At 36.7% G+C, this 17,651-nt stretch overlaps 1 protein-coding gene across 1 annotated transcript; it reads right to left on the minus strand.

The window, feature by feature from the left end:
• Positions 1-1,807: 1,807 nt before the first annotated feature.
• Positions 1,808-17,361, minus strand: FAM118A (family with sequence similarity 118 member A). The gene is given in 8 exon segments (XM_032186191.1): positions 1,808-3,806; positions 4,572-4,700; positions 5,260-5,481; positions 7,572-7,601; positions 7,603-7,825; positions 9,158-9,212; positions 12,218-12,362; positions 17,284-17,361. Coding segments are annotated over 8 exon segments (1,113 nt in total). The 3' UTR covers positions 1,808-3,575.
• Positions 17,362-17,651: the final 290 nt, after the last annotated feature.

Raw genomic sequence — 17,651 nt, forward strand, 5'->3', positions numbered from 1 at the left:
GAAGTTCCTGTGGAAAGAGAGGGGAAAAAAACAGTAAGAAATAGTATTTTAATCATCCTACATACATGTAGTGTGAATGTGCATAAATACGTGGTTTTTGTTTTGTTTTGTTTACAAGCACTAAATATTTAAACACAATACTGGTCCACTAAGGTTCTTATACTTGGATTCTAACACCTAGTAAACATCTGCAGCAATTCAGTGACCCCAAGGCTTCTCCCAACACTGAGCTGTGGTACTAAGATATAAAACAGTAACTAGCTAATTATACAGCTGCCTTTTGAAGAAAATGAGTTTTCTGGTTTTGTGTGATAATGCCTGTGGAGTTCACAGGCAAGAAGCTTCTGTAAAAAGTCTGGAGCTGTTATTCAAAAAAGCAGTTTTAGATATAAGCTACTGCTGAAGCAGAAACAGCAAAGGTGAACAGTAAAAATTAATGGAAGGGAAAGGCCCTCAAAGTTATGACATACATCACCTAAAACTAGTTTTGAATTTTTACTATGCAAAGCTGTGTTAGGAGATGTTTAGCGTGATACGTATTCCAAAATACAAGTATAACAGGTGCTAAAATTACTTGTAAGGAAGGTGGTAACTAAAAGCTCCTTACTAACTCACTAAGTTGAACTGGATTAAGTTGTTCTGGTTTCTTCTCCACTGGTGCCTGGTTGTGCATTCCTGAAAAAAGGGATTTATGACCTCATCTCAAAGAGGGATATGCGTAAAATCAAATTCCAAAATTAATCTATTACACCTGCCCATAAATATCTTGGGCCTTGCATAATTTTTTGGTTGTGGAAGAGTGGGGTTTTTCATCTCCTGCAATGCAGAAGACCCTTAACATACAATAATGAAGTGATACTTCTATACAATTTTGATCCATTGTAATCCTGACACTTGCTGCAGCAGCACAAAGATTTTAGAAATGCTATGTTTTTGCTATGTTTTTAAGTTGAAGTGTTGTTTCAAAGGGATACTTTGCTATTTTATACAAAAAATAAAAAAGTGAATGTATTATTGCTCTGCTTCAGAGGGATCACAGAATTGTAGGGGTTGGAAGAGATCAAGTCCTATCCCGCTGCCAAAGCAGGTTCCTTAGAGCAGGCTGCCCAGGTAGGCATCCAGATGGGCCTTGAATATCTCCAGAAAAGGAGACTCCACAACCTCCCTGGACAGCCTGTTCCAGTGCTCTGTCACCCTTATGATAAAGTTCTTTCGCATGTTGGTGTGGAACTTCCCTGTGATCCATCTTCACAAAGGATCACAAAGATAATTGTACAACACTTCAAAAATTCACCTTTGGTATTACATACCTTACATGAATGTCATCTTTAAAAAGAGAGAATCTACATTTGGAAATTTAAGCCAAAACTCATTGATGTTAATATCTTAATTTGATCAGCGCTAATATGATATGTTTTTGATATGTTTGCTGGAGTTTGTCATTTTACTGACTGATGACACCCAGCAGTTACCTGCTACTATATGGAAAGAAGAGAAATAATCCGTTAAGTAGACTTTTACAACTAAATCAGAGAACTACACAGTTGTCATTTGATTACATTGTAAGTTACAGACTTATTTTTGTATCTCTGGTAGATAATGAAACTTTGTGAAAAGAAGAACACTGTTTATCCAACAGCGTTGTGCTGTCCACTCAATCAGCATCTAGAGGAGGGTGAGACACAGCAACAGCACAAGTTAGCATCCAGATATTGCACCTTTAAGGTAATGCCCCAAAATACCAAAGTTATATTTCTTTCATATAGCCTGACAAGTTTCTTGTGCTATTTTTAAAAATAGATTTTGCATAAGAACCCCGGTTTAAAATAAAAACACAAAAAAAGGAAGAAATACTTTTATGGGCAGTAAGAAATCACTGAAAGTTCATGAGTAGGGGAAAGAAAAGAGTTCTCTGCAGAATAAGCCCTGAAACAATAACAAAATAATATATTGTCAAGGTCTGTTATAAAGCAAAAGTGAAAATAATGAAACCTGGCAGTTGGGTACCACAGGGAGTAGTTACATCTAAAATCAGTTTTCTTTGGGATCCTTGTAAATAAGTCCGTTGGGGACTTGTAAATAAGAACAACAAGAGTTAGAAGTCAGAGGTCCCTCTTCTTGGAAGTAGTATGCCAATCAGTAATCCCACTGAATGAAAAGGGCAGCATTATGGTCTGATCTTGCAGTCATTTCCAACAATAATCACCCTTTTTATTTCATATTTAGAGTTCAGTTACATATATTTCTCACCCTGTTTTGAGCTCAATGGCTGCTGTGCAATATATTGGATAGTCTGGATTCCGCATACTCTAGATACTTCTCAGACTATGAAAGTATATGCATAACAATCAACATTAGCGTGGCAAAGACCAAACAAACTAGCAGGCTAAGGCTATTTTAGTGTCTGACATTCCACCCCAATGTATTTTTCAGTGTCTACACTGCAGACAGACCTTCCAAAACCTAGATGCTATAATACTTTTCTAGCTTTCATGGTCAGAAAAATCTAAGCCAGTCTAAATGGACTTACAGAAAGCCAGTCTAAATGCACTTACAGAAACCATTACATAGTTTGGGCTTTTACCTGTGATCTTCTTTTGTAGAGAGCAAGGACAAGATACCTGCTATGCACCACTTTGCAATAACTGTAGACAAAGCAGTTTCGCTGACATGATAAATAAGATTTTTGAAATGAGATTCTTCCCAAGGTTATTTTCCCCAGCTGTCTGAATAAGCCATAGTAGAACTGTCCTTGTTTGGAAAATGGTAAAGAAATCTCTCTCCTTTCCTTCAAATTGCTCTTTTTCTACTGTTTTATACTAAAGGCTCTTTATTGTTATGGCTTAGAGATTTTAAGAGATGAGAGACCACAGGATGCAAGGGAAAAGAAAAAAAAAAAGTGGGTAGAAGGATCTACTTGGTAAAACTTATCTTGTCTATGCATAGCTGTTACCTTCTGCAAAGGTATTGAATTATTTCCCATTCTAGCATAAAATACACTCTACAGAACATCATTTACTGTCAAAAAGTGGAATATTATTCCACAGTTCCTACTTTTCTTTCACAAAAGACTATGCTTACACTCAGGTACTCTAACACAGTCCTAACTGTGTTAAGCTAAATGCTACTGGGTGTACTGTTTACATCCTTTTCTCATTTAGTTTCCCACTTTAAGCATAATCATGAATTTTGGGTCAGTTTATCCCACCAATTATTACATATTTTTTAATTATCTTTTACTACTATGACACATATAATGTAATACTCAATATACAAGAATAGTCCAGACCAATAAACAAACAAACATGAGAGCGAGTATCTTAACCAAATACTACAAATAGACAAAAAGAACTTACAGAAATAAATGTGGTTACAACTTTGGCATGTGTTTCAGTTCTACAAGTCAATAATAAATGGAGATGTTCCACAGGCCTAGTGCTAGTGACACACACTGTCATCATTTTAGCCTAACTGTTCAGATAACTGTACCTACTCTAAATTTTCTGAATTAATACATTACCTGGACTTCTGTGCTTGCAGATTTGAGTAGTCAGATCTTGTACATACTCTGGGAATTATTTAAAGCAGTCCCCATAAGATACTACTTTTATTCCATTCAGAAGCATATCTGCCTGGAGCTTAAAAAAGTGCTCTTCGTTTTCTTTAAGCACCAGCATGTAATGTTCTAAATCCACCTTATTCTTTACAGTATAAAGAAAAAGAGCTTGGAATATCTGATCACGTAGAGTCTCTCCACAGCCCAAAAACAAAAAAGACTTTGTTTGATACAAATTTTGGATAACTTCCTGTTCAGAAATATAAAAACAGAAGAGCTACATTTATTTGGACAGCCAAAAGATCAAAGTAAGAGCTTTTAAAATGCATCAGGCATAAAAGGAGAAGCAGAGCATCTATCACTATTGAACTGAATTAAGTATATATTTTAGGATTGCAGCAAACTGACATTTCATAAGCACTGTCTCTACAAAACAATAAATCCTCAAAATCAAAAGTTACCATAGAAAATTATGTACATATAAATATTTCCAGTAAGGACATTTTAAACAGAAAGAATAATAATTATAGAATATTAGACTCCTGATAGGTCAATCAGTAAGTACAGAAAATTAATATTCTTTACCAAATGTTTTATTTCTCCAAACATGTAACACAGCATTAAGGATCCAAGATCTGGACCTAGTTATAGCTTATGCCCCTAAAAAATGAACCCAAGCTACCACATGGTAAAATATGGTAAAGAATTATTGCAATGTTGTCTGATATTCTGGGTCTGGTGTTCTTCCTTAAGATAAATTCAAAGAGCTTTAGAACTAGCTTTAGAACTATGACATACAACTGGGGTTTTTAATTGTGACTTGCAAAGAAGCAGTATACAGGGGCATACACTGCCCTAAGAACATAACTGGCTTTCTGAATAATGTCATTTTTCTGTGTCCCAATTATTTAAGCTAGGGTTTTGTTGGATCATATAGGCTAAGGTAATGTGTATGAAATGACAAAAACAAAATAATTTGGAAACACACGGTAAGTATTTTAAAGATCACACAAACCATGACTTCAGGATCTTGAGTAACGTCCTTATATCCTGAAGGATCTAGCACCATTCCACAAGGATCCATATACAAGCCATGAATATGAAGAACTCCATATTTTATATGACCTCTTGCCCACTGAAGAACCTAAAGAAAATTAAACATTACGTCTACTATAGTAAGATATTGCAAAAATATACAACTGTCCTAACATCTAAACCCACTTAAAGCAGAAGTAACTTCTGCATTTTTCCTGCAGCAAGAGTTTAATTTCATCCCTAAGCTTATTTTAAATTACAAAGAGGTGATTACTGATACTGAAGATAGTTGCAGCTTTTCAGTCCAAACAAGCATTCAACCAACAAGCAAATTCCAGCAATGCTGACAGAAAATACATGAAAAGCAAATTAATTATCAGCTAGGTGAAATCTTATTTGTGATTGTTACAATTATTTCATGAAAGTTATCAGTTTTTATTTTTCCAGGGAATGTAGGGAGCGGTTAATAAACGTGCTGCTGAAATGTCATTTGGTGATTTGTTATCAGATTATTCAGAATAAACAAATACTGAAAATAAATGTTAGTGCATCAGCTGTTAACTTAAAAGTATGCTTTAACAATTAAGAAGTTTTAGCCTTAACAGGCTTTACACAGGAAAACAATCTGTCAATGAAGACTCAGAGCTGCCTTCTCTTTTAAGTCATACCTTATCCTTATCTTTCAAGTCCAAAGACTCCATAGGTTTACCCTGTTGATGACCAAATATTTCAAGTAAATTGTCATAATTTGTAGTCAGAACCATTGTGCCTCTCTCCATTAGTCTCAGGATTGCTTGCAGAACAACAGGGTTCTGAATGTGTTGTTCTAAGTTATCAAACACCTCCATTAAGCAATCCTGGAAGAAGTTGGGCTTTGTATCCCCAGTACGCTGAAGAAGGAAAAAAAAATAAAAATAAAATAAAGATGAACACTTCATAAGTAGGACGTGTGACATGAATACCTCTAACAGAAAACCCATATTTACTTAATTCCAAAGCATTTCTTTAAAAGAGAAATAGGTGTAATAACCTAGGAACTTGCACAGCATATAAAGCATAAATGTTAGAATGTACAAAAAAAATCAGAAATAATCACAAATTATTCAGGTGCTCTTGCCTCCACTTTATACCACTTAAAAGTAATACTGTAGTTTGCTCAAGGAAGTTTGTAATGTAGCTACAGTAAAACCAAATTGTTTTGCTACAGTTAAATCCTCACTGTAAAAAAAAAAAAAAAAAAAAAAAAGGCGACAATAAACATGAAGGTCTGCTGTCCTAAAAGCACTTTTTTTTTTTTTTTTTTTGCCCTGAGTACCTGCTGGGACAGACACGACCATACATCAATTCTATAAAATGTACAGACTTCATATTCAATAAACACAGAACAAATGTCTACACCTCAAGCAGTTACTGCCTACCTACATGGAAACCTCATCTTTCTCAATATGCTTTTACTGCTTTGAAGATCAGCTAGTGTACTAAAATTATCATTCCCTAGATGTGAAGTTTGTGATATACTACTAGAGGGTGTGGGTTGTTTTGTGGTTTTGTTTGTATTTTTGCTTCCCAATTGTGAAAGAATTTCTTAAACATTAAATTTGCTGCAAAGCCTAACAGACTCCTCCCAAAAGGGAGGTTACTATTATACTTCACCTGTAGAGAAGCTTGTAATCCTCACCACCTGTTGCAGAACATCACATTTACATCACTCTGCTTGTATGTCACTAATTGGCAAAGACTTGGCAAACCTATTAATACACAATCTGAAAACCTCTGGGGCCTAGAATCAAAGGCTGAGAACCCAGGCATGTATGGACTGACTTCAGTGAAGTGTGAGCTACAGCAGTTCAGTTTGTGTGATCTAAAGCTGTCAATGGGGTCTAAGTCTACCTGTATTTTCACGGTCTCGCTACCTTTAGCAAGCAGAGCTGTAAGTTCCTCTTTCAATGGCAGGCAACATTATGGAGAATATTTAATAGTCAAGATTCTTGCTTGCATTAATTATGATGAAAGCTTACTTACACTAAAACACAGGTGTTTTGTTGTTGTTATTTTTGTTTGTTTTGTTTTTAAGCCTCTCCACATGTTCAGTTTACTATATGAGTATGAGCAAAATTTCACAGAATCACAGAATTTCCTAGGTTGGAAGAGACCTCAAGGTCATCGAGTCCAACCTCCAACCTAACGCTAACAGCCCTCCACTAAACCATATCCCTAAGCTCTACATCTAAACGTCTTTTGAAGACTTCCAGGGATGGTGACTCCACCACTTCCCTGGGCAGCCTGTTCCAGTGCCTCACAACCCTTTCAGTGAAGAAGTTCTTCCTAACATCTAACCTAAAACTCCCCTGGCTCAACTTAAACCCATTCCCCCTCGTCCTGTCACCAGGCACGTGGGAGAACAGACCAACCCCCACCTCGCTACAGCCTCCCTTGAGGTACCTAAAAAGAGCGATAAGGTCACCCCTGAGCCTCCTCTTCTCCAGGCTGAACAAGCCCAGCTCCCTCAGCCGCTCCTCGTAGGACTTGTTCTCCAGGCCCCTCACCAGCTTCGTCGCCCTTCTCTGCACCCGCTCAAGCACCTCGATGTCCTTCTTGTAGCGAGGGGCCCAAAACTGAACACAGTACTCGAGGTGCAGCCTCACCAGAGCTGAGTACAGGGGGACGATCACCTCCCTAGCCCTGCTGGTCACACTGTTCCTAATACAAGCCAGGATGCCGTTGGCCTTCTTGGCCACCTGAGCACACTGCTGGCTCATATTCAGCCGACTATCAACCATCACTCCCAGGTCCTTCTCTGCCTGGCAGCTTTCCAACCATTCCTCTCCCAGTCTGTAGCTCTGCTTGAGGTTATTGCGCCCCAGGAATTTCAATTTTAAACAGTAAAATTTGAGTTTTGGCAAACAGGCAAAAATTTTAGTTGGTGACAAAGTAAAAATGTATAATTCCAGAAGTCAGCATATGTTATAAAAACACTCACTGGTGACATTTTCCTGATGAGATCATGTGCAAACCACAAGCAGGTCTCTATCTTTGATCACTTTTTTACGAAATTCAGCCACGTCTCCTGGATGCAGCACCTTCAACTGTTCTGCTGCTTCAATTACAGCCTCGATGCAGCTTCTCCAGGAGCACAGCGCTGGGATTCCTGGTGCAACAGCAGCACTTACTCCAGTTCCAATTACAAGAAGAAGGTCCCGAGGCTGCTTTGTTATTAGGCTTCTTAAGAATTTTCTCAAAAGAAGCAAACAAAAAACACAGATCATTTTCTGCAGTTTAGCACATTTTCTATTTCTAACTTGTCTGAAGATTTCCTGTCACTCAAGAAGTTTGTATGAAATATTAACACTTGTGCAAAATATTGAACACCCAGAAGGAAGTGAGTCCTCCTTTTCTGTGCAGAAGCATGGCAGCAGTTAACAATCTTCCCCAAAGCTAAAATGGACTTCTCCCCCCACGTTAACATGCATAATAAAAGCCGTAAGATGACAGCAACTTTAAATCACTAATACTTTTGAGACCCAAAACAGTTGACTAACAATTTTCAGTTCACTGGGCTAGCCAGACACCATTTCAAACGAAATTTTGAAAAAGCAGTCAGAGGACTGCCCAATCATTTATTTAATGCACAAGACAGAAAGTAATTAGAACTATTAGAAATGGGAAGGTTCTACTATTTCAAAAAAAACTTGTTTTTATCTAGCAAAAAAAAAAAAAAAAAAAAAAGCAGTGTATTTATTCCCACTTATTCTCACGTTAGGACACACAAACATAAGAACAGTCATGCTTGTTCAGACCAAGGGTTTATCTAGCCCCCTGTTCTGATGCTACAGGTTACAGCCAAATGCACCTTTGAGAGTTATCCCAGTATTCACTGACCAAGACAGCAGAGAAACTACCACGAGAGTCTGCTGTGTTTCAGTAATAATCCTGATGTTTATACGAAAATAATTCCATTTAACCCTTATTCCAAATATGTTATTTTAGCACCAAGCCAGTGTAAAAGAACTGATGTTTCCTCACCAATTATTCTTTCCACCATTACTCTGCAAAGAAGTGTAAAGACATTTAAATCACTGTAGACAACAAAGATTTCAGTAATAAAAAACAACATTCCCTTGACTTTCAACCTACCTCTACAGGTTAATTACTGTTAATCCAGTATCACAGTTCTTCAATACTCTTATTTCACAATCACCTGAAACCTAACTAAAACTGAAACATTTAATTTGAAATGGCCTCAGGCAAAGAAATTAATAATCCTGTTCATAATGGTATGCTTGTAGCTAAAGCCATACAAAGAAAATGTTGTTGATAACCCCCTTGTCTTCCTGCTACATTGAGCAGGAATTGTTTTCTACTCAGCAAGCATATTATTCATGCCCCAAGAACAAATTAGCAAATAAGAAGCACATGGTTAGAGGAGAAACTAAGTTTTTGAAGATCATTCAAGTTGTCAAGTATGATGTTGTTCTCATACTTGACTTTCAATAATGTATTTCCATTATGTTTCAGATTTTCATTAATAGTTTTGCAGAATAACTAGTCTCCTGCAACACTAGTTACCTGGATTTTTGCTCACTTCTAATTGTTGACCTTTCCAAGAATCCATCTCTGAGCCCTAGTAAAAGAAAAAGTAAAATAACTCTAATGCAGCTACCTTAGAACAGCATTAGTCAGCATTTCTGTTTATTTTTATCAAGTATTTAAAATTATTAAAAAAATAATAATAATAATCTCTATATCATGTCCCAGTTAAGCAAGACGAACTGCCACAGTTCCATGTTAGCTCAGCCAGTAGGTATTTTGATGCTAATGGAGACGGAGCTTTTAACACATCTTGAATTTAGATACAGGTGCATTTCAGTTAAAGTTTATCATAACCACAAAAATGTTAATTCATTTCAAGTAAAAGAATGCTTTTCTTAAAAATAAGTAAATGCACACACATTCTTGATCATAGAAGACCTAACTGCTAAAAAAAAAAAAAAAAAAAAAAAGCAATGATTGAATAATCAAGACTTAATTTGTAATTATTATTAATTACCCTACCACACCAAAATATAAAGAAGATTTTCCCCCCCCCTCAGAAGGATTTTTAAATAGAAACTTCTTTCTGTATCTTCTATACTATCACTTGAACTAGCATCCAGTCAAGATCCTTGTCCCAGAATTGTCAGATAACTGTTCCAAATTATTTATTATTTTTTTTTAGTTTAACTTCTACAAAACTTAGGCATCATTTCTGTTTGCAAACAACCATGTAAGTTTCTGAAAATCTAAACAAACAGCAATTCATTCATTACAGTTTCAGCAGATTATGGAATGCAGAGCAGAAAAGTGCACTTTTTAGACAATATAAGCCAAAGAAAGAACAAAATATAAAAAGCATTATACTTTCAAAATTATAGACACAAATCTTATACCAAAAATCAAACTACTACAGGATCCCTCTGTAATGGTATTTGTGCATGCGGTCTCCTACTTTCCTATTAAAGAAATGAAAAATGTTCTTGAGAGCGAAAATTCTTTTCCCAAAACCAAGCTGATAGACAAAATATTAAGTTCAACATTTCATTAAAAAAATAAAAAAAAAAAACACCTACAAAGCCAGTTTTCCACAGGAACCTGAAAGATCTCATCAGGTACTTCTAGAACAGCAGCTACACATTCAGATTTTAGAGTTCTGCATGTTCTGAACAACTCAGTGCAGCCTAAAACAAGTACTACATTTTTATTACCGTAAATTAAATTACACAATCAAAACACTAACATTATAGACACAACAAATAAAAAAATAAAAAAAAAAAAAAACATACTTTTCAGATGAGAAGTTCAGCATTTATAGTTTTAATTAGTCTCCCTCTAGTAAAGGCTATTAGTAACTCCTATTTCTATGGTACATTTTGTTTAACACATGCCATATACATAAGCAAAGTCACAAATATTAAGCAGGCAACTACAATTCACACTGCAAACCCCTGTAAGTTTTCATCTTGTATGCATTATTCACGCTAACTGACCCAGAAGAAACAGAACCCTGCACAAGGATCTCAGCAATGGGTTCTCTGTAAGTCAGACATTAAATGAAATTCCTAATTCTACCTTCTAGTTCTTTGAAGCTCTATGATATGTTTCAAAGGCAGAACCAGTTTGAGCTCTTTATTGAAAAATGCATAGTTAAAATGAAGAGAAACTCTGCTACCAACTGTAAATCTAGAATTAAGACACTCTGGAGTTATTCTAGGCTTTTACTGTTATCATCAACATTGCAATTGTGTCTCATACTCTGAAGTCCATAAGACCACAGAAACATTTGCTCAGGGCTTCACGTTATAAACGCAACACATCAGATAGAGGAAAAAAAAAAAAAAAAAAAAAGAAAAACAGTACCTAAATAATCAGGAATCTGATCTAATTCGTTTCACAAGTTAACAGCATTTAGGCAGATAACCCTGCATCTCTCCCCACCATGACGTTCATATTGGGCAGATCCTTATTTGTCTCTGTGGCTTCCAACACACGATTAGCAAGCTACTGTAAAACTACTCCTCCTCTCAAGAAGCTCATTCATCGGGCTAAGGTCCAAGATGTCATCTTTCTATAACAATCTTTAAGTATAGAAAACTTTCTTTTAGTCTGTCTCTCTCCAACAATCTTCTCAAGCCAATTTCAATCTAAAGCATAAGAATAATGTTGACAAGAGACTTTGGCTACAGTATCAAAACTTAGAAATCACCAAGTTTAATTATATTAATTCTTAGGTTTGTTTTTATAAGGACATACTTTCGTTTGGCTTTGAAACCCACCTTAGTTTGTGGCCGCCAAGACTGCAGACCCTAAATCCCCAGAAAAGCACCCTACCAGACCCTGTGCTTCCTACAGCTTGCCAACTCCAAAGCTCACCTGATGAAAGCTAATTTGGAAGCAGGAGGCCTAAGCCTGCAGATCATCGGACATGCAGACATCAACGTTTCTGAGGAAAGCATCCAAGGATTCTTTTCAAGTAGAAAAATCTTTTCTTGTGACAGTTATTTTCTCCACACTCCATTTGCAAACAGCATCCTATAAAAGCACTATACTATAAGCTAAAGAACACTACCATGCTTAATACGTAGAATAAGCAATCTCGAGCAAAATACTCAAAGATCTGGAGAACAAAATACCTTTCTCTACAGAAAATGTATGAGTTCCCAATGCAAAAACCCCTCATGAGGGAAATGGGACTCATTTACTTAGAAAAGAGACTGTTTCATTGAAGCATTTGGGAGAAGAAAAAAAAAAAAAAAGAAAAAGAAAAAAAAAAGGAAAAAAAAAAAAAACTTTAACAACAACACCATTAACTTGCCCAAACGAACAAAATGCTATCACCACCTGGTGCTTTAGACCTTAGTAGTGGCTTTTACCCGGCTGAGGCTTCCTGAGGCAGCTCGGGGACGAGCTAGCGGCCGCCCTCCCCCCGCCGTGTTACGAACCGCAGCTGAACGGACGCGGCTCCTCCACCCGCCGGCTCCCGCCACCGCCGCCGCCCCTCGGCCAGCCCCGCAGGCAGAGGCGGAGCCAAACACGGAGCCGGACGCGGAACGGCGGCTTTAACGGCCTGGCCGGGCCGGGCCGGGCCCTTACCTGCCGTTACCGGCTCTCTGCCGCCATTACGGCCGTGGCACCGCCCCGCCCGGCCCCGTGCCCTCAGGGCCGGGCTCTGCCGAAGTTTCACCCGCCGGTTGGGAAACAGCCGCCGCGGCAGCGAGGGGCCGGCCCGGCGCGGTCCCTACTAACACTGAAATGTATTAGGGTGATGAGAAAGCAAAACAGAAAAAAAAAAAAAAAAAAAAAAAGACACGTCAGAATTACCTTCAGCAGATCTGATCAGGGATAGGCTTGATTCTGTGATGTGCTGGCAGCAGGTGGAATATGTTATCTGCAGGGACAGCAACACTGGGTGTTGTTCAAATACAGCTAGCTTGCCTTAGCTAGGCACATTCAAAAGCCAATAGCTAAAGCTCTCCTCCTCTTCAAATTACTTTTTTTTTTTTTTTAACTTTTAATCTCTCGAAGCCTAAAAACTCAATGTTCCTTCACCATGACTTATTATGGTGTTTGATTAACAATATTTACCTCAGTTCCACCATATTTTCTAGCAGCAGTGCCCAGCTTTATTTGCACTGCTGCATGTTGCACCTAGGGGTACTTTGAGCCCAAATTGTACCCCCAAATTCCAGTTTGAACTGTGTTGAAAACATGTCATTTTCTAACTCTAATTTCTTAACAGGACTTTTCAGGGATACCTGTGAAACCAGTTTAATGGACTTCTGAAGTCTTGAAGTACTTATGAGAAGAAGCTTCCTAAACATAGGGTGTAGATTTTTTTTTTCCTGTAGTCCTATGGTTTTGGAGTACAGTCAGGATTCAGGGGAGCTGTATGCCTGTGGAGTACAGTCAGGATTCAGGGGAGCTGTATGCCTGTATGATAGTATATGAACATTCTCTTTCATCTGTCAAATATCAGTGTTGTATTGATATTCTGATGTAGATTTAGGAAGAATTTTGGTAAGGATGGCCAGTTTTACAGATGAAACAAAGAAACAATAAGAAAACCCACACTGTTTATACTCCATAGCCTGTGATACTTTTGGCAAGAATATCTGTGTTTACCCCACTGACTTTACTCTTAGTTTGCATAAGAACACTGTGTCCTCATGAAATATTAATGTAATCTTCCCTAGACGTCATTTCTCACTTAGTCATATTTTATTGTTACTATATTGCACTGTCCATAGAAAGTCTTAACAAACATTTGGAGAAGCACGTTCGTAGTGATAAGAAAGATAGAATATAGGATCAGAGAGAACAGAAAGGGAGAAGAAAGAATACAGTCTAACCCATAGCCCAACCTGAAAATTTAAGATTGAGTGAGTTAAAGGAGCCCTACAACCCTTCTAGCTATTTTGCCTCTCACCATTCACTATTGCCAGTCAGAAAGGAATTTTAACATGATGGTATTTAGATGAAATATTGAAAGTCAATGATCTTGTGTTTAAGAAAAAAAACCAAACAAACAGGTGATATTCTGCTCAGAGACCCCAGTGTGAAACCCAGCATCATTGTGCTTGGAATGCTATTTGACACTGCCTTGCAATAAAGTAGGAATGTATTACTAAATAATTTGCTGAATATCTTTGAATATTTTGCTAGCTGTGGATAGGAGTCATATTGCTAAATATTTTCCAGAGCTTGAGACTCAAGGTCAAACCACCTGTTGATTTACAATACTTAATATTCTTCTTTGTTTCACATTAATGGAAAAAGTAATATGAGAGGAAATATTTGTGAAGAAAAGCTCTTAAAAGTTTTTTCCATTTTTTAGTCTGTGCGAATTAATCTCAAAAATGTTATTACCTTTTCCTGTAAGTCTTGCCCCTTTTATATTCTTAGACTACAATAACTATTATTTAAAAACAGCAGCAGTAATCACAACAATAATAAATTATATAAGCTCTAGATTTCACTTACAAGTGGTTGCAAAAGTCACTAAGGACAAAGAATATCAATACTTTCCAATTAAATACAGTCCACATATATCCAGATAAAATAAAATAAAAAGGAGCTTTTGTATAGTTTTCCAAACCTACAAGGAGACAACAGTGTATTATTTTTTCATTACATTTTTCATTACATTTCCTTTCCCTTATGGCAGAGACAAGCAAACACTGTTGCAAGAATACTGGCATAAAGTTGGTAACAAACGTCACAGTTAAAAAAGAATGATAAAGTGTGTTGAAACTTAAACTCTCAAATTGGAAGGATTTTCTTCCAGGAAGCAACAAAGAAAGGTGAGTGGTGTCACTGTAACTGAGAAACTCAGTGACAGGTAGAATATGTTTTAAATTAAATAGCTACAGAAGCTTACCACTTGATTCAATCTAAGATCTATCTCTCCTATTACAGTAAATTCATATGTTTATCCAAATGTACCAAACAATATTTTCATTCAATTGCTTATTTTGGGCTTTCTTGCTGCTTTTGGAAATACTGCTTAAATTGATGTAATCAGGATAAGCAATGCAGCTGGTTGTTTTTGGCTAGAAGAGGCAATGGGTCTGGTTATTCAGCTGTGTTTCTATGCAATGAGATGTAATGTTGATTTACTTTTGACATCTTGCTGTTTAATAAGTTATGATAAAATAAATCCTTGCTTATATTATGCCAGATTCTTCTGATTTAAAAGAAAACAAGTAAAACTCTCAATTAAAATTTATTGAGCTTGCTGAGAAGTATCTTTAAGACACCGACCAACTCGTTTCTTAAGTTTATTCATAACAGGAAGCCCATATGCCCCTGTTGATTGAGATAAAATTCCTTCAACATGCACAATGGAGTGGCTAGTTACTCCCTGATAGTTGATTAGTCTTTTCTAACTCAGAGCTGGCTGGATCTTACTAGTTTGTCATCTTTGTAAACAGAAGAGCTTGTAAAATGCTTTGAAGAAGAAAGATACTATCAGAAATTCAAAGTATGTTTTCAAAAGCCAGTGTCAGTTCACTTGGAGTTTAACTATGATTGAATATAGAAATGAATTTTCTAAGGCAACCTTTAAATTGTTACTTCCAGAATTGTATGTGCATAAGACCTGCAAGATCTAGTGACAAGATCTTTGAAATAACCCAGTATGTAAATGCAAGTGCACATTTGAGTTTGCTTTTAAAATTGCCAAGTGATAAGCGCATCCTCAGTGACAGATGCTTACAAAGCTTTCCTTTGTTGTCTGCAGAGAACTCTTACTTAATAGAGCATAGCTACATGCAAGTTTTGCATTACTTTCCACCTACCTCTCTCACATTGTCAGTTCTTCCGTGTACATAATTTGCTAATGCTGTCCCATGCTTTCAGTGACACAGGGAAAAAATGACAAGCTGCATCTTCCTGGGGAAAAAACTGTTGAAGTCTGTGTTGAATAGCAGTATAAGCTTTAATAGTAAAAGATTTTAATAATAGATTTGACTTTACAGTGAATACAGGATACAATCTCACCCCTTTTAGGATCAAACACAACCTGTTAAATTCATTTACCATGGCTTTTTTTTTTTTTCCAATAACAAATTAAAAGAGAAAATCCATTTTCTAGAGTACAGTAACATCAGCATTAGTGAGAGTATAATCATTTCAGTGAAGTCAAATATGGAAAAATACATTTAAAAAAAAAAAAAAAAAAAAAAGGTAAATGGTGAGGGAAATTAGCTCTGTTAGTTGCAGTCTTTCTGACCTTGAACTATTTATAACATAGACTGAATATTTGAAAACTGGGGAGTGTAACTGACTGGAATGTCCTTTTATAACACAGGTGGCCTTTTGCACCTTTCCAGGAAAAAAACAAAGGAGCCCTGTCACAAGGCCCATATAATTTCTGAATTGTGACAATGCATGAAGCAGTGCAGTGTGAAAGGGAGAAAAGCTCTTGCTAAGGAGAGACAGAATTGTAATAAAGTAGGAAAACCAAAACCAAATAGAAGACAATGCAAGAAAAAAAGGTAAAATGAAAGAAGACATGGAGACTTGAAAGAATGGGTTTAAAACAAGCGTGTTACTGTAAACACTGGCCAGAGAGAAGGCTAGGAAGTTGCAAATAATCAAATTTTGTCCAAATAGTTAGGCCTAGCTCCTAATTTGCGGGTATAGCTGCAGTTGTCTATATTCCTAATTCCTGTGCAGTCATGACAGAGTCTATAGGGAAACTGCAAATGTAGCACTTTAGTCCAGGAATGCAAGCCAAATCTTATTTAAGAAGCAAAGTTCTTTGTATCCAGCCAGCTGCCATGCCTTATACTCTGTACTATACCTAAAGAAAATGAAGGATTTAAACAAAATGAAGAATCCACCACCCTGCTGTTACATTTGCTTGGATTACCATCACCAACATATGAGAAACGTGTCATATATAATTTTTGGCGTGAGATATCTCAGTTAAAAATCTCATTTAAATCCATGATGTAACAATGTGTTTTGCTGTAATGTGTCATCTCGTTCCAATAAAGACTAAGGTCTTCATCTGTTAAAAGGCAGATACAGGCCTATGAGTCAGGGATATTTGGATGCTCATCTCCATTTTTTCATTTGAGAATCTGGGCCTTCACACAGAAACCTGTAGATACTATAACACAGAAACAGGACATTCAGGCAGGATTATCATAACAAAGTCTTCAGGCCTTAGTTTTATCCATATGAATTCTATGTAACAAATAAATTCTTGAAAAGGTATAATATGAAAGTCCTGCTTCATACAGAACTAGAACAGCTAATAAGTTACTTTTGAGTTTTCAAATTTTACTTGAGTTTATTCACTACTGTAAGAAATTCCTGTAATCAGTTTTCATTCTTTTATTTTGCTGTCTCCAAGCCCCCAATGAGGCATCAAAAATATTTATTAATTTTGGTGCCTAGGTATAGGTGACTAGAATCTGTTTTCTTCTACTTCCTTGCATTTTAGAGTGCCTTAAATATTCAAAGCACAGTTTCCACTGACTTCAGTGGTAGCTGGCAACATTAAGTATTTCTCCAAATCAGATTTGGATCCTCAAACTTTGTACCCTGGTAACAAAGAACAAAATACTACTCATTACAACAAACTTTTTTGTTGAAGTGGTTTTTCGAGATTAGCACAGGAACACTAAGATAGCTGAAGAGACTAAACCTACCTCCTGAGTAGTGTTGACTGCCTTAACTTTAATATCATAAGTTTTCTTTCCCTGTTTGATGCAAAGCAGTGTTGTCATCTGACATACAGACCTGACTCATCTGCAGGGGCTGCAAGCGTATGGAAGAAATAATAACTGATTGTGTAATTCAGGATGGTACCATAATATCTATAAATAAGAGGCTAAATTAATATTGAAGAAATGTCCATAATACTGATTTCCACTCTTTTAACTAACCTGACTTTGCAGCCTTAGCATTCTTTTAACACTGTTTTGAGTGTAACTTCAGTGAAAGACAAACAAAATTCCATTATGTGACTTTAGGACTGGCAACTTTAGAAGCAATTCAAGGACCTTTGTCACTTAAG

This window comes from Aythya fuligula, chromosome 1 (assembly GCF_009819795.1).
Source record: "Aythya fuligula isolate bAytFul2 chromosome 1, bAytFul2.pri, whole genome shotgun sequence".
Classification (NCBI taxonomy): Eukaryota; Metazoa; Chordata; class Aves; order Anseriformes; family Anatidae; genus Aythya; species Aythya fuligula.